The sequence below is a fragment of the Balaenoptera musculus genome, chromosome 16 (genome assembly GCF_009873245.2).
Source record: "Balaenoptera musculus isolate JJ_BM4_2016_0621 chromosome 16, mBalMus1.pri.v3, whole genome shotgun sequence".
Taxonomy (NCBI): Eukaryota; Metazoa; Chordata; class Mammalia; order Artiodactyla; family Balaenopteridae; genus Balaenoptera; species Balaenoptera musculus.
The window spans coordinates 81,728,975-81,756,271 of record NC_045800.1 but is presented as its reverse complement, the minus strand read 5'-3'; the positions used below and the strand labels follow the sequence as shown (position 1 = coordinate 81,756,271).

General features: G+C 45.0%; 1 protein-coding gene across 4 annotated transcripts in view; it reads right to left on the bottom strand.

Moving 5' to 3' along the window:
* The window catches only part of PCNX2 (pecanex 2), a 279,006-nt gene that overhangs the window by 49,504 nt on the left and 202,205 nt on the right, over positions 1-27,297 (bottom strand). For all 4 annotated transcript variants that reach the window (XM_036828622.1, XM_036828623.1, XM_036828621.1 and 1 more), the window contains 2 exons: positions 12,391-12,449; positions 8,118-8,333 (listed from right to left, as the gene is read on the bottom strand). In XM_036828622.1, coding sequence (XP_036684517.1) covers positions 8,118-8,333; positions 12,391-12,449 — 275 coding nt within the window. The remainder of the gene's footprint in view (positions 1-8,117; positions 8,334-12,390; positions 12,450-27,297) is intronic.

Sequence of the window (27,297 nt, the reverse complement as noted above, 5' to 3'; positions counted from 1 at the left end):
AGATGAATAAATCACCAGAGAAAAAATGTAGTCGCACAAATAATAGAAGAGGTAAATGTCCACATAACACGATGCATATCTGATATCATTTTTCTTGAGTGTTCCAAAAACCCACTTTATCAAATGACTCTTAAATATATATGTATTTATTATATGTAATACAATAAATAAATATATGTGATATATATATATGTCTGTATATATAAATACACATAATTTCCTAAGATCTCCCCTAAGATGATTTTTGGAAAACAGATCTTACTGTGATAAAAACGTAGCAGTCCTATACTAACAAGGATATCGAAGGCTGCAGACATATCTACACGCATAAATAAATTTCATTTCAGCAGCCTCGAAACTTTCCACGCACGTGACGCAGCCTCAGATGACAGAATCCGCTTCATCGTCCCATGAGAAAATATTGTTTCACTGCAGCTCAAGCCATTTGCGCAGGGAGCCCTGCAGTCGAATTCCCACACCGTTCTGGAAGTTACATTTTCTGACCCCATCGTAATCATCACCTCATCCGCACCGAGGCCACAAACCCTTGAAATTCTTTCTCTGTGCCCCCCTGGGACTCATGATACATTTCCCAGCTTTTCTGAACGTCCTCCCCTCTCTTCTAGGCGCTCGGCTGGAAGGATGGCCCCCCCTGCTCCCCAGGGGGTCTGCAGTGCTCCCCAGTGGGACGGACTGCTTTTAACACGCCTCCCAGGAGTACTTCCAGCTGATGCTTTCAGGGGACACACTGGACCTGCCCCACCCTCTCTCGCTGACATCCTCTACAGCCCCTCTAGGTTACGTCCAGTCCTTCCGTGAAGATGTTGGGTTGGCTCTGGCTCGCTGTCACTCTGCAACACACCTCCTGCCATCACTCTTGGGACTTCAGTATCCATCGAGATGCTCCTTCCGACATCCTGGCCTGATCGCCACCCTCCGATGATCTCACCTTCCACCCGACCTCAGCCACTCATTTCCACGACCGTAACCCTGGACCCGGATTCCCCCAAAGTGCTTCCCCTCTGTAAATATCTGCTCCAAACCTCCTAATCTCCAGCAACTGCCTCCTCTCTTTCCAGCTCATTTCCTTTACCCTTTCAACTTCAACCATCCTGGTACCCTCCCCAGATCCAGGAAGTCTTCTCCCCAGGTGGTATTTCCACCTCTCTCACACCCTCCCTCCCCTTCTTTCTCAGCTTACATTCCACGGCCAGGCATCAAAATCACTATCACACCCTTGTCCTTGCCTTCACGACACTCATCTGGCTCAACCCCAACCCTGATTAACTCCACCTCTGCCCTCCACACCTGCACCCATGAAGCTGGATGTGGCTTAGAGAAAAATACGAGCAATCTTAACGGGTCTTCTTTTAAAGTCATGATCGCTGATCTCAAGTGCGCTCTTCATGCTGGGGATGGACTACTTCCCTACCCCATCCTCCTCCCGTGCTCACGCCTTTTCTTTAACGCCCCACCACGGGTTCCATCCTCCCAGCCCTTCGGATTCCATCACCTGCCATCACAGCAAGCCCTCCTCTTCCCTTGGCCTGAAATTCCTCCACGCCGCTTCATCGTCACAGAAATGCTTCTGACGCCCGATCCGATCCTCAGCTGGTGGGCTAACGCTTAGGCATGCCCGCCTTGCCTGTGGCGACCCTGTGCCAGCAGGAAGCCAGCAGCTACTTAACATCGCCCCTTGACACCAGCCGTGGCTCCAGGCACTGGGCTGTCTACCAGCAACACCTATTCCCCGGGAGGAAATTATGTCCAACTCCAGCAGGGAGAAGTCCAACTGTCCCCCATGGATGACATGGTGGAAGTATTTTATATCTCCTGGACTGATGCGCCGTCAGAGCTGGAGAGGACTTATACTCACACCGAGGCTTTGATGAAGGAATTGAGACTCTGAGAAGCCAAGTCGCGTGTGTGCCCAGTTGAACATCCTGACCTAAAGTGGAGTTTTCTGTGCAACTGGGAAAACGATATGGAACGTTTGCAAGGCTATACAAGTGATTGAAGGCATTATATCCCAGTTACTTAGTGTTTAGTAAACCAAATGAACACCATAGTACAAATTTCAAACAAATACCCGAAAGGAAGAATGTAAAAACAGGAAATGGTCAGGTAGAAAGAGAAGTTAAGAGAGTCGTGTGGGTTTGCCCAACTCTACCACTAAGTAGCTGTGAGCCTCGGATAAGAATTCATCTCCGGGAGCCTGGATTTCCCCATTAGTTAAATGGGAGGAAGTGTTGGGATTATGGCCGTTCTGAGGGCAGAGGTCACCTGCACAGGTGAGAGAGTGCTTTGTAGGTCATAAAGGATTCCCTGCAATGCCCTGAGTTTTGCTCCTATTCTCGGTTCTTCTCGTCTTCATTTCTAAAGACAGTATTCAAGTTGCCTGACTCCTCTTGCTGGCAGTTCTGTTCTCCTCATTCATGTTTCTCCTCTTTTAGAGAAATAAACCATCAACCTAGGTCACCTGGGGGACTAGCAGAGAACAGACATGGACTGAACAGATAATCAGTTCTCACTTTCCCTTCTTTCTGTGCCCACCTACTCGGATGATGGTTAAATGGGTTTTCCAATCCAACAGATTCCATTTCTTCTGCAAAGGCTTGAACTTGGTGCCCCTCACACTGTGGACCTTCTAAAGTGCATTATCCATTTCCTTGACTTAGATTTAAAGCCAGTGATTCATGTGCCAGCTCCTGAATGGTTTCCTTCAAGGCTCTCTGGTTGGGTAAATGCAAGGGATACTCATAAGCCCAAGAGCGGCAGTACAATCCTGTTTCATTACATGCTCAGCAACAAAAAATTGTATTTCTATTCTGGGATGCATGGGCCAAAAGGAGGAGAATAGAAGAACGTGGATGCTTCGCTTGTATTCTTGATTTGAACTTGTATCAATCATTCACGATAGTACCATCCAGTGGAAATAGGATGTGCCGTGAACCCTGATCAATCTTTTGGGCTACCCAGGATCTAAACCCCTATTCTGTTTGGAAACTACCCACAGTGCCGGAGACCAGCTAACTGTTCACCGAACCTTTTTACTTTTTCTCCTGGGTACTCAGCTAGACAACATTTCTCTTACATTGGGTTGGCCGAAAAGTTCGTTCGGGTTTTTCCCTACGATGTTATACCCGAACGAACTTTTCGGCCAACCCAATAGTTGTGTCAGTTCTGGACAACAGAATTTAAGAGCGAATGATGCATCCCAGGTTCAGAACTGGCCCATGACGATCTTCCATGCAATCCTCCACTCTCTGCCAGCTTGACACTGAAGCCCAGGGTGACCCCGAAAGCAGTGCTCTAGGGAATAGGCGGAACTTCTATTGGCCAAGATCCCTGGCAGCGTGGAATGGAGCCACCCCTCACCCCACCGCCTCCTCTCACTGATTGGACTCTACGTGAATGCAAAACAAACCTCTACTGTGTCAGCCCCTGAGACCTGGGACTCAACTATTCCAGCAACCAGCAGGACATCGACCAATGTACCCATGTTACAAGTCTCGGCGAGAGAGAGTCGTCACCTCCTACTACAGGCACTGAAAAGTCAAGACCCTCTTTGGCCTCCTCTCCTTTGCATCTAGAGCACATGCGTGTGATCGCAGCATCTCATCCGTCAGACGCACCCACACCAGATGTGGACGAATGAGCTAGTGACACAAAGAAGCAGGGCTCGTGTGGAAAGCGTTCTGGGAGGGAGGCCGTGGCAGAGGCCATTCATCCTGTTTTGGGGGCAGAAGTGGTACCAGCAGTAGCATCCAATGTCCAGGATCATGATGTCAGTGACGTGAGGGCAGTGCTGGGTCCACCAGCTGACGTGCCACCCCTTCACAGGCTCAGCGCTGCCGTGTGAGCTCAGGCTCTCGTGTGAGAGCCACCAAGCCTGCTTCCCCAGCCATCTCAGCAAGTCTGTGCCCTGGGTAATAGCTTCCAGTAACCCTTCTCCTGCTTCAGTTAGCCAGAGGTGATTTCTGTCATTTGCAACTAAAAATTCCTATGGATACAAATGCATCCCTTTCAGTGAGAGAACGACAGACGGACCTTCTTGCCCCCTGGCCTTGCGGAGGCTTCCTCTAGGGTGTACTGTTCGTTTCCTGAGTCAGAGTTGACTTGTGCCGGGGGCAACTCGTCTGTTCACTGGTGGCTTTGGTACGCTTCAGGACAGAGGTCTAACGCATCTGTATTTTGACTGCCCCAGGTTGTGCTGAAGGAGGTGAAAATTTGACCAAAATAAAGCCTGCTATTTGGGAAAATGGGAAAACGGAAAGAAAAGTGAAGTCCTAAAAATATATCTTGCAGAAATACCCAAAGAGGAAAAAGAAGATAAGATCTTCCCTGGGAATACGGTACTGGATGGTGCAAAGAGATAGAAAACAGAACGGGCTTTTTAGGTCAACTGGTTTCTTCCTGCAACAAAAGCATACTTTAGATTTCATCAAGGTGTATGACCTCTCAATAGCCCTGTGTTCCAAACTCCAGTAGAACTAGGCCAAGGAAAAGGTATTGGACAAGAGTGAGGGGTATCGGGGCAGGCTTTTTTTCTCAAGACTTCATTCCTGGGCAATCACTTTGCACGATCACTGCCTCTGTCTTGTGCCCAACACATCTATGGTGGTCCCCAGCTTCCTTCCATATTTCACCCAGTGACGTTTCTGGAGTCTGGTATGCTGTTATAAGATTGGCCCCCAGTGGCTCATGCAGTGTGACAGGGCCCCTTTTCTACCACCTGAGTCTGAGCTGTATTTGGGATTGGCTGGGGCTGATGAAAGACGGTAGGGGTGACTTGGTGCCTGTCCTGGAGGCTGAGCCATAAGAGGCCTTGCAGTGTTTGTGTTCCCCCCCTTGGGAGCCCGGAGACCACCTAGCTGTGAAGATGCCTCATTCCGCCCATTGGAGGCTGAGCGGCACCAAGGGGCCAGGACCGGTAGCCAGCCCTAGACAGGAATGGTTAAGCCAAAAAAGAAAACAATTCGTACGAGGTGAGACCAAAACGTTCACTGTGGTAGATTAAAAACCCCTACTCTATTGGTGGGAATATAAATTGGTACAGCCACTATGGAAAACTATATGGAGGTTCCTTAAAAAACTAAAAGTACAGCTACCATATGATCCAGCAATCCCACTCCTGAGCATGTATCTGGACAAAACTATAATTCAAAAATATTTAAGCACCCCAATGTACACAGCAGCACTATTCACAGCAGCCAAGACATGGAAACAACCTAAATGTCCATCGACAGATAAATGGATAAAGAAGGTGTGGTACATAGATACAGTGGAATACTACTCAGCCATCAAAAAGAATGAAATAATGCCTTTTGCAGTGACATGGATGCAACTAGAGGTTATCACACTAAGTGAAGTAAGTCAGACAGAAAGACAAATACCATATGATATCACTTACATGTGGAATCTAAAATATGGCACGAGTGAACTTACCTATCAAACAGAAACAGACTCACAGACATAGAGAACAGACTTGTGGTTGCCAAGGGGGAGGGTGGGAGGGAGAGGGAGGGACTGGGAGTTTGGGGTTAGTAGATGCAAACTATTACATTTAGAATGGATGGACAACAAGGTCCTCCTGTAGAGCACAGGGAACTATATTCAATATCCTGGGATAAACCATAATGGAAAAGAATGTAAAAAAGAATGTATATATGTGTATTACTGAGTCATTTTACTGTACAGCAGAAATTAGCATAACATTGTAAATCAACTATACGTCAATAAAATTTTTTTTTTTTAAAAGAACCCCTGTTGGTGATGAGGAGCTGCCAGACACGTACTGCAGACTTCTAGAATCTAATTAACTTTGAGCCCTTCGATTCAAAGATGGGTTAAGTTTGCAAAAAAAGCTGTAAGCCACATAGAACTTGTGCTATAACAATAACTCAGATTTAACTCAGCGAACCTTAAAAGTTCTTCCTTCGAATTCCGGGAAAAATAGAAAGCTCTCAAAATAGGCAATTCTATTGCACTATTGCACCAGAGACACTTAATTTCCACCACCTTTCGTGGCATTTTCTGGCATTTGTGCAAAATGCCAGGGAAACATTGCCTCTCTTTTCTGTACAATCTGATCATTACTCCCTCAGCCCAAAAACCTTTTCCAAAATAAGCTCCCTAAATTAGATTCCTAGAATTTCTAAGGATGCACAAGAATCCTCTTTAGGTAATAGTTGTTAAAAAGTGACGTAATGGCCATTTGTTCTTGGGTGAAAGGTGTCCTTTTGTCACTGTGAGGCTCTGGATGGCCATGACCTGACTCCTGTTTACCTTTCTAGCATTTTCTGTGACCCCTTCTTCCCAAAACACCTGGAAAACACATCTGGCTCCTTCGTGCCTCTTTGTCATCACACCAGCGGTTCCCTCCTCTCTGTTTCAACTGCAGCCCCTCCTCTGTCGAGCCGACCAGACTCCAGGCTGATTCCAGTGCCCCTTCTCTGGACCCCAAGCATCCCAGGTACAGTGTCACCTTAACACTCACCTCGCAGAGCAGTAATTGCCCAACGCATGTCTGCCTTGCGACGAGGCTCCAAGCTCCTTAAGGCGGGGCCTTCACTTCTGTACTCCAAGCACCTAAGCCAGTGCCTGACATACGAGCAGTGCTGAATAAATGTCTCCCAAGTGAATATTAGACTCATACGTCCAACTAGCTACCTGACATATTCACTTGGATGAATCAAGGGCATTTGAAAATATCCAAAACGGAGCTCTTGATTGCATCCTCAAATCCGGAAGCGTTGCCCCTCATCCAGGCTTCCCAGTTTCAGTAAACGCACCTCTGTCCACCCGGCACTCGACCTAGAAAGCGGGGAGAGGCTGCGCGCCCCCCTTCCCTCACCCCAACACGTGGGCCTGCCCAGCCGCCTCCAAGCCTCCTAACACGTCTGTGCCTCCGCCATCTTCCCCTGCTGGGGTGACGACAGGACACTCCTAAGTGGTCCCCCCGTTTCTGCTTTCGTCCCCTCTGGTATCCTCTCTGCACGGCTACCAGAACGAGCTCTTCAAGTGCAAACCAGGTCAGTCATCCCCCTTTCCAGAACCCTCCATGGCTCCCCACTGTGCACAGAAAAAAATGCAGCCCTTCCCCCCCTGGCCAGGAGGTCCCCATGACCCGGCCTCCCACCCTCTCTGGTCAGGTCATTCCTCCCCGGTTGCTCCCGACTCAGACATCCAGCACTTCCCAGTTCTGGGCCTAGAACATTCTTCTTCCTGTTCTCCTCAGGATCCTGCCCTGACGATCCCATCTCATGTACCACCTCCTCACCCTCTGCAGTGATTTCGGTCACAGACCCTTATTCACCTCCTTATACCTTCTCTGCAAGCTGTGACTGCTTTGCTCATTTGTTTACTTGTTTATTTTCCACGTCATGAGGGTAACACTCAAGGTCACGTGCCCATTGCATCCCCAGCATTAGAACATTGCCTGACACAGAGGGAGGGTTGTACTGGAGAAAGGCGTGTAGGAATGAAGGATAAACAAAGAACCCAGGAGACGGGCCCATGAGTACATCTGTGATACTGATCCCTGCGTGATCACGACACAACTGCAGCGTCTGATTCATGGAAAAAGCAGAGTCACACTTCCAAGATTCAGGCCTACTCAGTAACCACAGGGCAGTAAGCATTCATGTAGTGCCTGCATGTACGTGATCTCATTTAAATCACACAACGACTTTATGAGGCAGCCATTCTTCTTATTATTATCATTTTACAGATGATAAAAAAAAAAAAAGCTAAGAGACACTAAATGACTCACCCACAATAGACCATGACACTCGTAACCCAAGGAACCAGGTTCCATATGGTCCACACCCTCTTATTGCTTCTGAGTTTTTCCCAGAAGGAACGAAACCAAAACCCTGACTTGCTACTCTGAAGGTTTACACCAGACGTTTCACCTTATTATTACCTCAGATGACTGGGGTTTAGTTATATCCAAATACATGGAACAAAGTGATTATAGCAAGTTCCCTAATTCTCATTCTGTAGGACAGGCATTCCATTCTTCCTTTTTAAGGGTGACTTCTTATTAAAGCTTCGCATGATAATTAACTCAAATGACTGACTTCTGACAACTCCGACAATAAAGAGATTCTTACCTCGGAATTCCAGTCCCCGAAGTTGAAAGGTGACAAGGCCATTGCCGATTTCAATCAGGTGAACGAAAGCATTGAGGTAATCTGAAGCCAATATAAAGCAATCGCCAGAGCTGTAGTTACCCCATCGGCCAAGCACGAGGTCTCCACAGAGGGACTCCTGGAGGGCCCTTGTCAAGTGTTCGTAAAAGATGGAATTGAGGTTGTTGCCATCGTTCCCTGAAGACAGGACGAGAAATAATATGCCCAGTGAGTCCGACTCCAACGTGCTTGACCTGGGAGACAGGGAGCTGTCACTTGATTAGGGGTGAATCAGATCTTCAGACACTTCGCCCGTCAGGGTGGTGACACCCTCCTATTTCTTCCCGCTATACTCTTCCTGGTCAATGTCATCTGCACAAATGGATTGAGTTCCCGTCTAAATGAGACACCTGACAAATTCCTACCTCCAGCTGAGATCTCTGGCCTGGGCTCTCAACCCGTCTACTTCCTCATGGACCTAACATCTCTTGTATGTTTCAGATGCTTCCCCCCCCGCAGTGGTCCAGGTCAGGTCCCCACCTCCGCTCTCCACCTCAGCCAACGGCACCACCATCCAGTCGGCCACAACCTAGGGATCTTTCTTCCCACTCCTTCCCACCCAAGCCTCTCAATTTTACTTTCTTCAAGTATTTTTTGCACCTTCCTACTTTTCTCCATTCCCATTACCCCTACCCTATTCCAAGCTCCATGATTTCTCAAGTAGATGACCACAGTGGTCATGTGACTCACCTACACATCTTCACTGGGACCTGCTCGCTCATCGATTCTCTACCTCACAGCCAGAACAAGCTTTCCAGACTGAAAAGGGGAAGGTGCCATCCAGGACCCCCCAGCCCATGATTCAAAGCGGTTTCTCAGGGCTCTTAAGATACAGACGACTTTATAACATCGCCTATAATAGGCTCCCATAAGTTATCCTTCATAGGAATAAGCTAGGACAGCCCTGATCAACCCAGCGTGTACGGTCACACCAGGGGCGCCGTGCGGTCTGCTCCCCACTTCACTCTCCATCTGCACCTCCCACTAACCCCTTCCTCATCCTTCACGCTCAGCAACACAGAACTTCTCTCAGTTGAGTGACTCACAGGCCCCTGCCCAGCCCAGGCCTTTGCAGAGACTGATCTTTCTGCCTGGGTTTTCCTTCCGTTCCTCTCTGGCTTATTACCGCTACGATTCTTCAGACCTCTGCTCAACGGCCACCTCAGAGAAGCCTTCACTGACCACCTCGCCAGGCCAAGTCCCCTGTTACAGGCTGTCAGGACTCTGACCCTCTGCTTTGAAGCGCTTGTCACAGTTGGAATCTGACTTCTGTTATTTTGTGTGTATGTGTATGTATGGTTAGTTGATTAACATTCGATTTCTCCAATGCACCCAACACTGAAGGAAGACTGAATATGCTTCTCTTTGTATCCCAATACTGGCAGAATTCCTAACACGTAGTAGAGAATCACTAACTATCTGTTGAATAATAGATAACACCATAGATGATACAGCTTCATTAAGAGAAATTTTGCCTCTGAGAACATTCCCATCGAGTAACTCCAGGGTTTCATTGAGATATAATTTACAGATAATAAACTATGTGTGTGTGTGTGTGTGTGTGTGTATACACACACACATATATATACATACATATATATATTCTACAATATAAATAATTATTGCTAGTATTATATATTATATACAGAAAATAAACAGTATACATACATTCAACAATATTAATAACCATTACTAGTATTATATATTATATACAAATCTATATATAATATTATATATTATACACAAATCTATATATATTATATACAAACCTATATTTTATATATTATATACATAGATATAAATTATTATATATTGAGGCAATTTATTGTTAAGTTATATATGTATATCAAACTCAGACTTATTGAGGAATAATATATAGAGAGTAAAATTCACCCTTTCTAGTGTCCAATCCTATGAGTCTTAACATATGCCTCTAGTCACGTAACCACCACTTAGAATGATGCATTTGTGTTTCACCCATACTGTGGTATACAGCAGCAGTCTGTTCTGTTTCTTTTGTATGCAGCTACTACAGTTTGCTTATCCATTCAACAGCTCAAGGACCTCTGGGTTGTTTCCAGTGTTGGTGACGATGAGCAAAGCCACTCACAGTACTCATGAACAGAAGTTTATGTGAACACGTTTTCATTTCGCTTGAGTCAACCCCTAGGAGTGGCACTGCTGTTCTCCAAAGTGGCTGGACTGTTTTGCAGCCCCGTCTCAGGGACTGAGAATTCTAGCTGTTCCGCATCCTTGCCAGGACTCGGTACTGTCAACTGTCGCTTGTTTGTTTAACCTTAGCCATTCGAATCGGGTGCATCAGGACCCCAAGAAGGAGGAAGGATACAGCAAAGGAGATGGAGTGACGGATCGCCCTGCTTCCCAGTGGAAGGCTAGTGTGTTTCAGGGGCGTGAAACTGGGGCTTTGTAGTGCATTTCTTGTCATCTCCCTGCTGGGCCCAGACTCCTTTTATTTCCTGTCAGATCTCTCACGATGAAGGATAGAACCTTTTCTGAGAAGAATGGGTAAACTGGGAAGTCCTCCTGGTCTGTGGTCTTGGGGGTGTTAGAAGTACTGGGAGGGGCTAGGAGGAAAGTTTGCCATCAGTGCTTTTATGTTAACAGCATCTTTTCTTTGGGGAGTAAATTCTGGCTCTGGAAAGTCAGAGAAGCATAGAGTTTCCCCAAAGAGAAAAGGCCTAAAGCAAAGCTCAAGGACCCCTTCTAGGCTGGCTATTGGAGTAGAGACAGAGATTCAGGGAAGTTCGAGATAAAGCCTAGAGATCTGTACGGAGCTTCCCTGCTCTGTACCCTTGAGAACCAGAGCATGACTGGAGCTGCAGGAAGGTGCAGAGTGGCCCCAAGTGCATCCACATAAGGAAGAGCACTGATCCACCGCTAAGAAATCTACAAAATAACACTATCAAACTATGGATATCATTGCTAGGCATTCATGCCAGTTAAAAGCTGAATTGAAATTAGTGCATTTATAACCTAATCATGATTAATGGAAAGAAATGAACTGTCCTATGGGCTGAGTCATGTCATGTTGTCTAATAAAGTATCAGTATGCTTAACTTTCTATGCAGATGAAGCCTTCCTGACCTGCCATGATATTCGTTTTCTATGATGAACCAGAATGCATCCTGAGACACTAATTAGAGATTACTTTGAGTCTCTAGCACTTTTAAAGGAAAGGCCTGAATGAGAGAATTAACTTTTGCTTAATTGTTCAAACTGTTTGATGTTCGAATAAAACAAAAGAATTTAAACCACTAAAAGTGGAGAGCTTAGAACACACTGACCACGCATCTGTATAATTAGATTAAAATGAGACAATATTATGAACAACTAAAGGTGCAATGCACTTATGAAACTGTCCATATGCCTAATATCAATGGCCCTGCAAAGTTACAGAGTCCCACAGATCCACATTAGACATACTTATACCCCAACCCATGCCCCCTTAAAGTTGGGCTGACGTAAAGTTAAACAAAAAATAAACCTGTCTCTTCAGGTATTTTCAAGCTCCAAATTATGATTTCAAATTAATCATGTACATGCAATTCAAACATAGCTAATAAGCATGATACAATTCTTCCTAGACAACATTTTTGGCCCAAGGGAGAGAGAGAGTGAGTTGGATAAAAATACAGAATAGTTGAAATTTGCATACTGATATGAGGAAAAAAGAGGTCGAATGGTTAAAAGTGAAATAGATTACAGGAAGAAAAAAGTTAATTTTCTGGCAGGTAAATCTTTCCATAGCTTAATGTGGTACAAAGTTTCTGAAGACTTCTGGGTCCTGGATCCTGGAATTGCTTGCCTTTAAGGACATCATAACACTGACATTTTTCAAAAAAAAATTTTGCCAGACGACTAATACCAGGGTTTATTGTCTATATTCGACGTTTAGCATACACAAACTAAAATGTCTTAACAGGGTCATTCAGTACTGAAAAGATATCTAATCATTTCTAAATAATGGAGGAATGCATTTCTAAACCAAATCAGGATACTTGATCAGTTCTATTTGCACAGTTTCATTTTTACCGTCAGCGTATTTACCAAGACATGCATTGTCCCCACAATGATTAAAACATAGTGAGTACTTAATTCCCCTTTTTGGATTGAAGGAATCCATCTACACAGCAAAATAAATAAACAAAAAGAGAGAACGAAGATATCCTCTTACCTGGATCCTTTTCAATCTGGACCACCAGTCTTGTGTTGGAATTATCCATGCGCCTTGTACTAGAAGGGGGCCACAAAAGGGTAAGAGGTCCTGATTAGATCCCTCCAAATGAGAGCTGGCTCACAGAATCAGCTGTGTGAGTGGGAAATGCAGGGGGGATGGAGCTCACATATTAGGGTGTTGGCTCCGCTTTGACAAGGCTGTTGGAAGAAGGAGGGGTTGGAAGGGAGGGAAAAATAACACAAAGAGGGAAGAGATGACTAGCACTTAGGATATGGGAGATTGGCCTTCATCCTTATCAGTTTTGAGCACCCGGTCCACAAAATAAAAGCGAGCATTTGAACTGCCAATGGACTGTCCCTCACCTTCAGAACTTCAGAGCAGTGCACACATAGCTATCTTTCTTTTCAAACTGATTCCAGAAAATTCGTGATTAGTAGTCTATGTCTCCACTACTTGCTTTCAAGAGTTGGGCCCATTCTTATAGGCCTTTCTTAGGTTGAACCACAAAAACAGCTCTCACAAGCTTAGGAAAAGGCGGATTGTCTGTAGCCATGGTAACCAGTGGCCGCCAGAACCAGTTTTAAATCTTTTCAGTTATGACAACCCACCTCAACTTACAGCTTTGGTAAGCAAGCCAGCCAGCCCATGGTGGCCCCTTGCTTCTGAAAGTCAGCTGGTGAGGCACAGACTCAGTCCAGACCTCTCAGGGGTCAACAGTCACTCCCCAAGTGACTGCCCTGCAGAGGGTATCAGCCCACTTATGTCTCTCAAATTCACCGGCCCTTGACCTTCACATGTCCCGAAAACCCTTTATAAGTGCAACAGTCTGCTGTGCTTGGAGGGACCGTGCCGGACCAGCTTTGACTTATTTCAGACATTGAGTGGTGGTCTCGTCATCCTTTGAAGGATGAAATGTGAAACTGACGTCAACCACATGAAGCTTATGATATTCAACCGTTTATGACCTGCAAAAATGGCAATTTCATATGGCTAAACCATACAAGCTTGAACATAATGAGGGTCCGATCTCTACCATGCCTGGCCCCTGCCTTTGCCATCCCTCTGCCCTTTGCCTTCTGTGCTCCAACCACCCCGGCCTTCTTTTTCCGCACCTTCAACACGCCCTGACCTCCTTCTCCCTCCCTCCCTCCCCTGCGTCCTTTACACCTGTTGTGTCCTCTATTTGGAGGACTTCCTTTCCAGCTCCACCCACTTTTCCTTGTTGACTCCTCTAATCCTTCCCATCAAGTATCACCTTCTCAGGGAAGCCTTCCTGGCACCTGCTGTGGGTGAGATTCACGTGTCGTGTGCACTTTCATACCTCCCCTTTGGAGCACGTGTCACAGTTAATATTACTACTAAAGCTGACCGTTAAACATTTATGTAGCACTTACTCATGTAAGCACTTTACATGTATTAACTCATTACATCTTCACAACCACCTTCTTAGGTGCTATTAATATACCTCTTCTCACAGAGCAAGAACCTGAGGCACCGTGGATTAAATGTCCAAAGTCACAGAGCACGTGAGTGGTCTAGCCGAGATCTGGACCCAGGTGGGCTGCCTCTGGAGGCTTCACTCTACATCATACACATCTTTGTGTGTGTCAACTAAAAAAAATATATATTCACAACCTAAAAGTTGAAAGTTATGTTTTATTTGGGGGGAACTTCTAGGAATTCAAGCCAGGGAGGGCAGCATCTCAAGTAACCCTGAGAGAACTGCTCCGAGGAGGTGAGGGGGTAGCCAGGATATATAGAAGTTTTGCAACAAAGGGCAGGTAGTCTGAACATCAAAAGATTATTGTTAATTAAAGAAAACCAGATATCTCAAGTTAAGGAATTTAGCACTTCTCTGTGTATGGGCAGATGCACGAGTCTGGGCTCACTGAAATCATTCCTTTGACGTGCACCTCAGCTCTCTCCGGCCAGTATCCTGTGTTTTCACATCCTGAGTTTCCCCAGGGCTCACCTTAGGGAGTGGCTGCAGTGTGATGGCTGCTAGATAGCAGGTATTCTTTTCCCTCCTGAGTTCCCTCGGGGCTCACCAGCTCACCATCAACTGCTGATGACTGTGACATCCTTTGTTTACTGACATGGCAGGAAATATTCCATTTCTTCTTTTTTTTTTTTTAAGAATATTGCATTTATTAATTTGAAAAGTAGACCCAAATACTCAGCAATATTCCATTTCTCACATGATAATTTGATTACATCTGCCTCTTACATCAGACCCTAAGGACCGTGAGGTACCATTTTGCTGACATCTGGCACGCAGCAGTCACTCCATTTGTTGACAAAATAAATGAATAGTCAAAGATAATACTGCTTCTGAAGTGTTCTTCTCTGATAATACCTGCTAAGAAAAAAGGAGACTGCTTCTAGATAACATTTCAATGTGATTGTTGACATACTGCGAGTGATTAACTAAATGAAGAGCACTTTTTGGTGCTTAAGAAACCTCAGAATGCAGACTTCTTTCGTGAACTTGTCTCTTGGGAATCAGAGCAGATTAAAAAGATGCTTAGATGCATCTGTATTTTAAATAAATAAGAAAGTTTGCCTTCAGGAAAAAAAAAAGTATTCTCATTTCCTCCTATGTCTCAGATATTTGAGAACCATCTAGGCAGGATCCTACTTGAGTTTTGTAAAACAGACTCTACAGATGTGTTGGAAAGGAGGAATATTCTGTTACAGCTCAAAAAGGCCATTAACCCCAGCACAATGTTCTATTACTGCTTCACTTTCCTTGCAAATACCCTCAGATCGGCTCCGAAAATAAAAAACCCAGGGTGGCAGAAAATAAAGCAAACAACAGAATTCTTTCTAATGAAGGCTGGAATCCCATGTAGGCATAGTTAGTCCCTAAATGGAATTTTAATTTCACCTTAAGACCTAGGACAAATGGAATTTTCAGCAGCAGAATAAACAATTTTTAAAGTGGGACTGAGACAAAAGAAAGTCATTTACCAAACTCCTTACGGAATTAAAACACCTTCTAGAACTATGTTAACTGGAAGACTATCTTTGCAAAAGGCTTTGGACGCAGAGTGCTAAATTCTGATCAGCGGTAACTAAGCCATGCTGCCTGTGTCCCCCAGGGCCTCTGGCTCACCACCAGACTCTCTAAGAAGGCCAACTGTCAACCATACTGGGTATTTTGAGCTTATCTCCAGTGCTTTCCTCCTGTAAATTTGGTGCTTACCACTCAAAGGTGCTAATTAGCTCAGTAATTGGATCTCTGCCTCCACTGTCCTATTGCGTGAACATCGGTTCTGCTGCTCAGGGAGGAAAAGCGGGCTCCCAACTCATTCCACAATCTCAGGGGAAGTACAGAATGCTGGTGTGGTTAGGTGGGCGTCTGCGGTGTGTGCTCTTAGCCCCTGCCTGGCAAAGCCAAGGCTCATTGCTAGGCCACGCTGAGCGCCACAGGCCGAGAGTCTAGTAATATCGTTGGTCTTCCCAGAGAAACTGACTTACTCAAAGCATCCCTTTCTTATGTTAATACGGCAGGGCTGGTTCCCTCCCTTCAAGCTTTGCCTCCCTCATCTAAATCCAGCACCTTCTCTCTTATGTGGCCTCATCTGAGGCGCTTAAATAATTTAACAGTAATTTACTTAATTCTACTGCTTCGGGTTCCAGTTTGTCAGCACACACAGACAATTTATGGGAGAAGTATTCCCATTTCTGATGGGGAAGTGTGACTGGCTAGAGTGCCTGTTGATGTGGCAAAGCCAGGAAGGATGGCCTGTATTTCTGTGAGGGCAACCACTGACTGAACCCACCCGCCCTGGCCAGGCACCATAGTAGCCACTGGCATGAGTTCTCTTACAACAGGAAGTCCTGGTAAGGAACTCGGAACTAACAAGCCACCACCGACCAGAAGAATTCAGGAAAGGTCAAAAGGAGAGAGGAGATGCCAGCCCATATGTCCTACCAACCTCCCAGAATCGTCCTCGCTGGAATCCATCTTGGCTGAGAGATGCGCGGGCCACCAGGAAGGACCCTGAGTCAGAATGATTGGCCAGAGACAACCCGGAAACTAACCCCATCACCATAAAACCCGAGACTGTGAGCCACGTGGCAGAGCAGTTCTCCTGGGTTCCCTTACCCTCCTGCTCTCCGCCCGGGCGCCCCTTCCCAATAAAGTCTCTTGCTTTGTCAGCACGTGTGTCTCCTCAGACACATTTCTGAGTGTTAGACAAGAGCCCACTCGCTGGCCCTGGAAGGAGTCCCCCTTCCTGCAACAGTTCTCTTCATGCGGCAGGCAGCATTAGAGCAATCTGGACAATGAGAAGGCAGCCAGACACTAAATAAGGACACTGTCACCTTTTAAGTTGAATATATACACAAGTTTCAACCGGGTTAGTATTTTTTGGATGATTTTTGCATCTATATTCATAAGGGATATTGGTCTAAGGTTTTCTTTGCTTGTGATGACTTTGTCTGGCTTTGGTATCAGGGTAATATTGGACCCACAGAATGATTTAGGAACTATTCCTTCCTCCACTCTTTTTTGGGAGATTTGAGAAGGACTGATGTTAATTCTTCTTTAAACATTTTACAGAATTCCAGAGGGAAGCCAACTCATCCTGGGCTTTTCCTTGTTAGGAGTTTTTTGATTACCAATTAATTCCCTTTACTTGTTATAGGTCTATTCAGATTTTCCATTTCTTTTTCAGTCAGTTTTGGTAGGGTGTGTGTTTCTATGAATTCCTCCAGTTCAGCTAGGTTATCTAATTTGTTGGTACACCGGTAGTTCATAGAATTCTCTTTCAATTATGTAATGTTGGTAGTAATGTCCCCACTTCTGTGATTTTAGTAATTTGAGTCTTCTCTCTTCTTTTCTTGGTCATTCTTGGTAAAGGCTTGCCAATTTTGTCAATCTTTTCAAAGAATCAACTTTTGGTGTAATTTATTATTTCTATTGATTTTCTATTATCTATTTCATTTCTCTCCATTTTAATCTTTATTATTTCCATCTGTCTGCTTGCTTTGGTTTAGTTTGCTCTTCTTTTTCTAGTTCCTTAACATTGAAGACTAGTTTATTGATTTGAGATTTTTCTTATTTTTTAATTTAGGCATTTACAGCTATGAATTTCCCTCTGAGCACTGCTTTTGCTACATACCATAAGTTTTAATATATTATGTTTTCATTTTCATTCATCACAAAATATTCTTTATTTTCTCTTGTGATTTGTTTTTGACCCATTGGTTGTTTAAGTAGTTTTATTTTATACATCTTTGGGAACTTTCCAGATTTCCTCTTGCTGTTAATTTCCGATTTCATTCCATTGTAGCTGAAGAACATATGTGGCATGATTTCAATCCTTTTAAATTTATTGAGGTTTGTTTTATGGCCTAACACATGGTTTATTCTGGAGAACTGTCCATGTGCATTTGACAAGAACGTCTTTTTAAAAACTTTTGCTTTATAAAATACTCTGTTAAAAGGATGAAAAGAGAAAATATTTGCAAACCGCATATCCAACAAAGTGCTAGTATCTAGAATATATTAAAAAACCCTCAAAGCTCAGCAGTAAGAAAAACAAAACAAACAAAAAACCTACAAAGAATCCAATTAGAAAGTGAGGAAAGACGTGAACAAACATTTCCCTGAAGAGGACATACTGATGGCAAATAAGCTCAGAAAAAGATGTTCAATGTCATAAGTCATTAGGGAAATGTAGATTAAAACCACAGTGAGATATCACTATACACCCATTAGAATGGCTAAAGTATAAAATAGTGAAAACATCAATATACTTGCAAGGATATGGAGAAACTAGATCCCTTACGCATTGCTGGTGGGGATGTAAAATGGTATCGCTTCTCTGAAAAAAGTTTGGCAGTTTCTTTAAAAAAACTACCATGTGACCCAGCAATTATATTCCTGGGCAATTATGCCAGAGAAGTGAAGACTTATGTTCACCCAAAAACCCATAGACAAATGTCCCTGGCAGCTTTATTCATAATATCCAAAAACTGGAAGCAACCCAGATGTCCCTTAGTGGGTGAGTTGTTAAACAGACCGTGGTTTCCATACTATGGGATACTGCTCAGCAATTAAAAGGGGCAAACTGCCGACATACAACAACCTGGAAGAATCTTCACTGAACTACGGTGAGTGAAAACAGCCAGTCCCACGAGGTTTAAATACTATATGATTCCTTTCGTATAAAACTCTTGCAATGACAAAATTATAGAGTTGGAGAACAGATTAGTGGTTGACAGGAGGTAAGAAGGAGGGAGGGGCAGAAAGGAAGAGTGTGTGACTATCAAAGGGCAGCAGGAGAGGTCTCTGTGGGGATGGACTTGGTCTGTATCTTGACTGGACCAACATCAATATACTGGTGATCGTTTTACAAGACGTTAACACATGTAAATTGGATAAAGAGTATATGGGGAGATCTCTTTTTATTCTTTCTTTCAACTCCATGTGAATCTATACTTAGCTTTAAAAAAAAAAGTTTAATTAAAAAAATCTCCGTAGCTAATAGCAGGACTGAATTCTGTGACTATACTGCATTCGTGTGAGATTCTCATCTCTCACCCTAACTTGCTTGCATCACAAATTAGGATCACTTCTCCCATTTCAGTCAGAAAAATCCAAGACTCTCCAGCATTCCAAATACAGGAGAAGTCCAACTATTCATTCACTGGGAAGTCATAAATATTTAGGGGGTGAAAAGTGTTTCTTCTCTTTCTGCAAATGCAACTAATAAAAATAGTAATAAAACAATCTAGCTGCATATGGTTGGGCAAAGAGTCAGCCAGATGGGGAACTGAAAAGATGGAGATGCAGAGGATTGTAGAGGATTCATAAGGATTAAATGGCCAGGGTGCTGCTGGTTTTTTCCCCAGGATTAACATGACTGATTTAAGGTTTTGACTTCTGGGTGCTACAGCCTCCTGGTAAAAAGAGGCCCAATGTTACAGATTTGACAGTGCTTTTTTTAGAGTTCTGGGTGTTATTTCTCCTGGGGATGAAGACACATTTATTTTTTCATTAGTTACCACTGGTACGCACAGAATTTGGATCAAGATGAGCACACAGCAAAAAGAAACGTCAACCCTTGGCAACGGGACTGCAGGATTTTGCAGTGACACGTGCAGCCCTGATGAGTTACATCTAGATCCTTCCGTTTTCACAGCCACTTGTGTCAGGAGAGACACAACTCGAGAAGACACGTTCTCCGAACATGAAGCCCGTTAAGACACGGTGCTGTTTAGTCCTCGAGGGATGTGGCACTTACTAAAATCACACCAGCTCTGTTTTCCGCTGAGATGGACTTCACTTTTCCTTTGCTATTTTATTCACTCCTAAAGTATAACATTCTACCTCACCCGCACTCAGTCTTCAGATCTGTTACAAAACCAAGTTCAACTAAAAGGATGCTTCTAATTCTACAACCACCATGAGGAACCTGGTCAAATCAGTTACACTGACTCAAATTATAAATAAAGGTATTTATGCAGGTTTGACACCTCATGTTTGCATTTTTAATGATGGTGTACCCTATGCAAAATAATTCGGCCTGGAAACAGTACACAAACAATAAGGCAGGGGAACCCCAAGAATGAGACTGCAACTTGAAGTTGATAAATCTGATTTCTGTTTCTCACTTGCTTTATGACTTATTAAATTATTGAGGGATGTAAAGGAGAGAATCACAAAATTCTTCTGATCCTCAGTTTTCTGAGTGCATAAAATCGCAGCTAAAACATAGCACTTTTGGTAGGAGATTAAAATACAGAGTCCCTTCTATGGCAGTCTACTACAAAACTAAACTAAGAATCACTTTCACCTGGTAACAGGCTTGTTACCCAGGGTCATCATGATTGACAATGGATGAACAGGAAATAGTTTTGATATCACCGCATCAGTACTTTTTATGGGGAAAAAGAAATAGTATTTTTTTTTATCCTGACAGTGTTTTTCAGATTTGATTTTAAATATTAAAATGGTGTTGAATCTTGGCTCTGGGAACATAGGGACCAGAGTCAACAGAAAATGAGTTCATTCACCTCCTCCAAGTGTCTGCCACCTGCCCCAGCTTATCCCCCAGACAGTGTGACAATGACAAGAAAACCTCCTTGGAAGGCTTCCCAAGTGGCTCTCCTTTGTCCATGATAACTTCAGCTAGAAAGCTAGTGTTCTATTACTTTTGGACGGCTCTTTAAAAATTAATCGTTTTTAAAATTTCATTTTCTATGCAATTTTCTCTAAAATCCACTAAGAACTTTCTCTCCTTTCTCTCAAACCTCAAAGTACACCTCTCTCCAAAGCCTTCCCTGTCTCTAGGAAATTAAGCTCCAACCACACAACCTCCAAAACAAATAATTCTTTAAAATGTAACTTAGTAAGACATTACAAATCAGAAAAGGAATATAATACATTAAATTGCCGTTATTCTTATCAGGTAATATTTTTTCTAATTGTCATGTATGCGATTATTTTTCCACTATTGGTCATTTTTCATTTAAACAAGCTTGATGGGGAGCATCTGTCTACTTAATTGCATTTACAGAGAGAGGCAAACACAGTAATCCAGACATGAAAGAGCATTATAAACCCTATGGAGTGATGATAGCAGAATGTTTCCAAAGCGACAAGAAAAAAAGAGCACGGCTTCCTATGTTCACATAATGCATTAATTTCATTCATCAGCCAATAGTACCATGAACCCCGAAACAGCAACCACATGCAAAGCCTGGGTCAGGTCTTGGCTTTCAATAGAGGGGGACTGAAGTCAGCCTTGGAAATACGCTCAGGGTATTGTGAATGAAAAATGTCACCTGTCGTATCAGTAAACAAAGGATGTTGCACCCATCAAGCCATCACATTACAGCCGCCCCGACGGTGAGCCCTGAGGGAACTCAGGATGGGAAAGAACATGACACTGGCCCTAGATAGTTAAGGTGCATATCAAAGGAATGATTTCAATGAGCATCTGCCCATATAGAGAAAAGCCCTATATTCCTTAACTGGAGATATCTGGTTTTCTTTAATTAACAGTAACCCTTTGATGTTCCAACTACCTGGTTTTTCTTGCAAAAACTCCTCTATATCCTGGCTCCCCCCTTAACCTCTTCGGAACAGTCCCTCAGAGCCATCTGAGAGCCTGACTTCTGGGCTTGAAGTCCTCAGAAAGTCCTCAGAATAAAACGTAATTCTCAACTTTTCAGTTGTGCATTTTTTCAGTCGACAGTAACAAGATTAAAGAGTGCCCCCCTACCCCACGACTGCAATGGTAAGGAGTGAGTCTTAAGCTAGAGCCTCTAGAGCCTCAAATGCATTAGTCCCCCAGGACTCAGAGTGGTCACCCCACAGCCCATATGGGTCCTCCCATATCTCTGTCGGCAACGGGGACGGCGTGGCCAGTAACATGCACTTTGCGTGTTGGCTGATCACAAGCAAGGCCTTCGAAAGGGCTCAGGGTTCTTGGTGTTGGGGAGTGAACCCTCACTGTGCAGATACCTCCATCTGCCCAGGAAATCTGCGCCAGGAACGTGTGAGCCCTGCGGTCAAAGGGTTTGAGGCAACGCAGATTTAAAAGCTGAAGCCTTCTGCCTTCCTTTGTTTAGAATCAATCAATCCCATCTCCAACACATCCTTAAAAGCTGAAAAAGCTGCCAGGCCTGAGAAGGGCTCTGCCCTTGTGCTGTGCTAGGCTGACACTCCCTGCGACCGCCCACCAGCCGGACTCTGCCACAGCGCCTCACTCCTGGGTGACCTTGACTCCCGGGTGACCTTGACATGTCGGGTCAGCAGCACCAGACAGCCGGAAGCAGGTGGGCAGGTGGAGCCCTTCCGGCAGGCGCCCGGTCAACTTCACTACTCTGCACTTTCTAGATTCTGTAACTGCTCAGCAGGTTGGCACAGGACTCTGCGTAAAATTATGCATTGCAGCGTAATGCATAATCAGCTCAAACCAGTGCTCTTTGAGAAATTCAACACACTGGAGTTCCTCAAAAGCGGCATCCTTCTGGAATACATTTGCATAATCACTCATCACCACACCCAAAGTGTCAAACCTTACCCCTGGGTACGTGTGTGTGAGCTTTCTCATCCGTCAGCAAAACAGCAGGATGGGGCCAAGTTCTTCATTTAGTGTTGCAGACATCAGACATAGACCTGGGTTTCCAGTTGAACAAATCCAAGGCAGAGAAGGGATGTGGAAGGACTGATTAAGACACAGGGCATATCAGCCAGAGAGCAAGGGAGGCTCAGACTCCTGTCTGCCACTCCACCCTTCTCTGGAATTCTAGACTATTTAGACTCACAGAATTACCGTGCTAAAGGTCTTACCTTCGTGCTGTCATCCCTCCAAATAAAATTATGAAGGAAGGATCCCTTCGATAAAAGCCATCACTTGCTTTTATCTCTCGATTTCAAGTGACAGAAAACCCAACTGGAAACGGCTTAAACAAAATCTGGAACTCACTGTTTCACACAGCTGAAAGGTCAATGGAGCCCTGCTGGACTCAGGGGCTAGGGTGCATGGTGTCATCAGGAATCATTCTCCACGTCCCTCGGCCCTTTGCTGTGTTCTCAGGCCAGTTCACACCTCATGGGGACAAAAAGGCTGCCAGCAGCATTAGGCCTGCATCTCACACTACCAAGCCCAGTGGGAAAGACAATTCTCCTCCCCTGCAAGCCTGCCACACCCCAAGTCCCAGGCAGAAACAATCCCTCTCTGGAACTCTGGGTTTCACACCTCACCTTTCTCTTGCCTTTTTGGCCACGGTCTCACTTGCTCATCTGTTTCTTGCTTACCTGTGGCCTGAAGTCCAGGAAAACGTTTACGCAGAGCTCAGTTTTACTAGAGTGGAATGAAAGGTGAGGCAGGCTGCCGGCTGCCCATCCACAGACTCAGCCCACGCGTCCCCAGCCACCGGGCTGAGATTTGCTGATACTAAACTCTGAGCTCCTGTGGCTCTTCAGTCTGCCTGGACACCTCCACTTCATTCTGCATAACTAAGAATGTCTCTTGCTGGCTCCTCCTCACCTCTATCACTTCTGGAAAGTTCGAGACTTGGTCCAATTTCCCACCCTGGCTGTGCGTTAAGTCCCGGGATGCACTGCCTCCTCACACGTGGCCTAAACCGTGTCAATCCCGAAACGCCTTATTTATCAACAGACACACATATGGAACCTCAAAGTGACTCCCAGGCATGTTTAAATTGCTCAGAACTCCCAGATTTATATATGCATCAGCCTCGGAGTCCCTTCCGGGGGGGAGGATTCCCTAAGACCTATCATCAGCCCCCAGGAAAAGTGAGGGCGTTTCCTGATCCTTTTCACAGGCCTATCAAGTTACTTAACAGCCCGGACCTGGCAAGGTCTGGAACCAGGGCACCCTGGTGCCTCACATCATTGGTGGTCCTGGGTCTCCCAGTGGGAGAGGCTCCCAGTGCCCGTTCTGGAAATACCAGAGGCAGCAGGCCACACCCAAGGGGGTGCCCCTCCGCCTCCCTGCTCAGGGTCCGGGGCTGCTGGGAAGCAGGCGGGGCTGCAGCTCCCGACCGGGACCTCGGGAAGGAGCCCCTCGGCGCCGGGCTCAGGGATGCGGGAGCATCGCCAGGTCCCCGCAGAATCAGGGAAAGACAAACTCGCCGGCGCTGGTCCAGACCTGGCCAGGTGGCCCCGCACCACCTCCTCCTGAGCCTGCGGAGGGGCTCCAAGCCCCTGAGCTGCAAGGCTCCTGTGGTCCAGTCATCAGTGAGACGGCTCGGCAGATGAACTGGAGAGTGGCCTTGGGAGAGTCGTGTTGGCTTTGACTTGGGTCACTTTGGACCTGCCTGAAGGCAGAGGAGAGGTTTGGGACCAACGTCTGCTTCTGAGGAGGTGACAGGGAGCATGGCTACCTGTGCCACACTTGGCGCTGCCCCCCAGAGAGGCTGTACAGAGCTCCTCCAGGGACCCAGAGAAGGCCTTTCTGGAGTGAGGCACACAGGGTGCCCGGGCCCCGGGCTGCAGCCGCCTTCCCTTCCAGACGGGCTCTTGTGACCATACCTCTCGAGTCAAGAGCAAATGCTTTAAATGGCAGTCACTGGTTTTTTTGTTTTATGGGGTTTTTTTGTGTTTTTTTTGCTGTGGGAGATATTTGACACAATGGAAAGGGCTTGAAATAAGGCCAGTCCTGGTTAATATCTTGGATCGGCCACTGACGTATTCTGTGACTTTGGGCAAGTTACTGAACTTCCCTGAGTCTCCTTTTTCTGATCTGTGAAATGAGAAAAATGAAATTCTGCTTCCAAAGTGGGTGTCAGGATGGGAATGAATATATCTGAGCAGGTGAGCAGGTGTTCACTAAATACAAAAAGATGACGATCACTCCTGTTACTGCTGCATTGTTCCTACTGCCTTTATTACATTTAACAGTAATATGTCCAGGGCCCAACACACTCCTAGGTGTGCATCCAAGAGCTCTAATAGCCCTAAGCCATCTGATAAGGGAGCTTCATGACTTTATCTCCACAGTAAATTTGTCCAGGTGCTTTGAAAACGTATCCAAATAAATTGGGGGGGATAGCTTAATTGCGAGTTGAAATATGCAAATCCCTCCCAGCATAACTGCAAACCTGAATTACAGTGCTGCATTTTACTATTAACACATAAGCCATATAATCTTCCTGCTTTATACTTAAAAAAGAATGCCTTTTGAGACGCTCAGTGCTTTGTACAAAGATCTTACAAACCATGCTTAAAACAGCTCGCTGGGAAGAGACTATCCAGCAAAATCCTCCCCATTCTGAAAAAAGGTAGAAAATAAAGCGTGAAGCTGAGAATTCCTTTCTTTGACTGCCTTAAGCAAGTCAGGCATCCATGGCTCTGTACAGCTTATCATTATTAACAAATCATGAACGAAGACCCAGATGGTGACAGGCAAGCCCATGTGCAGATAGCACAAGTGAGGGGGCTGGAGAGATGATGAAGGACAGCAGTGACGTCGACCTCTATGCACTGGAATGTTGAGTTAAAGCCCAGAAGTTGAGAAGTGATAGAGGAAATGTACATTTCTGCTTCTCAGTAGAACACACATGCATGAGAGTGGGATGAGGAAGACTTGGCTTGGCAATACTTGAGTAAAATCACTGCGAGGGTTTCGATTTTAAGAGGCATAAATGAGAGCGGGACATAGGACTCAGAGGAAGTAACAGGTCCCTCTACTATAAGCTGAGTAGGTGACACCTGGAGCAGTCTAAGGAGGGCACAGTCAGGGTCAACCCAGTAAACAAGTGGACGAGGACGGCTGAGATGCTCAAGGTCTAGACCATTTCACACAAAAAAACAGATAGGACTGTTAAGCCTAAAGCAGAGACCTGAGAAGGGAAGGAGAGCTGCCTTCAAGCTGGTAAAGGATGGAATGTACAGGAGGCACAAGGATGCGGGTTACTCCAGGATCAGCAGGTGTATCCAGGTGACTGGGGTATCCGGGCGATGCCACAAGGAGCAGATTCAGAGCACTGAGAGCCCCAGCTGTGACTGACAAAGATCACACGGGCTGCCCAGTGAGACACAAGTCCTGCTCCACGCAGAGTAGGAGGAGGACTCCCTTCCGTGGATGGTACAGAGGGGATTCTGTAATTCCAAGGGTCCATGCTAGTCTCTCTTCTATATTACAAACCCAAGAAGGGGCTGGGAAGTAGCACAGTAAGATCCATGAGAGCTCACTGAGACCGGCTGAAGTATCCTGATCATCTCTTTTGTTGTTTGATAAACCACGAAAGAGTGGCACTTTGAAGATCTTGTTTTTTCCACTAAGGCAGCTGTGATGCTCAAAGAACAGAACCTGGGCTCTGGGACTGGCTAAGGCCTCAAAATAAACACAGCACCTGATGGTGAAGACTAGTATTTATGGGGCATCTCACAGCACGCTGGTTGTGGACGTGATCCTCCGTGGTCTACACGTGTTCTTTCATGGGTTGATTGCGTTCTGCCATTTCAGAAACGATTTCAGGTAGGTTGCAAGGATACATAAAATACGTCTAGACTTAACTGAATTAGAAGTTGAAATGATAGCACACAGAAATATAGGGAAGGAAAACAAAATGGGTGCAGGACTAACTTGGTGTTTATGACTTCTGGGAGGCACATAGAGACAGTCATCCCATTTTACACGAGTCAACTGAGGCTCACAGGCTGAATAATTTCCTAAAGTCAAACACCTAACCAAGCATACAGGCTGGGATTTTATTCAAGGTCTGACTGACCACAAAGCTGGTGCTTTCTGACGGAACACCACTGCCTCAGGGAGAGCTGAGGATGAAGTGACCCTGATTATCTTCTTGCTGACTAGGGTGAGACCAAGGGCATGGAATACAGAGTCGACTTTTTTGCAGACCAATCACATAGAATGATTCCTATCTTAAAGCCCAGCACAGTGGCCTCACATACATGCTTACTGTATACTTGTTGACAAGGATAATGCCCAGAACAATTTAACATTTTAAAAGCAATCCGGAAAATATAATAGAAATGTAACAACCATGAAGCTATATTTGCCCGTCAGGTAGCTGTTATGTGTGTCTCCTCATAGCTATGGTATTTAACATTTTATAGAAGACTTTTGATGTATGAAAGCAAAATCATTGTTAATGGGATTTTTCCTTCTTTAGGGCTGAAGACAGTCGACTCCTTTAGGAGTGAGACATTGGCTAAGATAACCAGGGCCATGAGTCAAATATATACTTTCCAGCCTAAACATCTGCTTCACGTTAATAACAAAGTTTGGTTATTTAGCAATTGTTTATATATAAAGAGAAGGATGATGAATCATAATATCAAAATGTGTTTCTAAAGCTTTTTAAAAATACTCTGAAAGGAAGCGCCTTCGAGATGGTGGACGAATAAGACGTGAAGATCACCTTCCTCCCCACAAATACATCAAAACTACA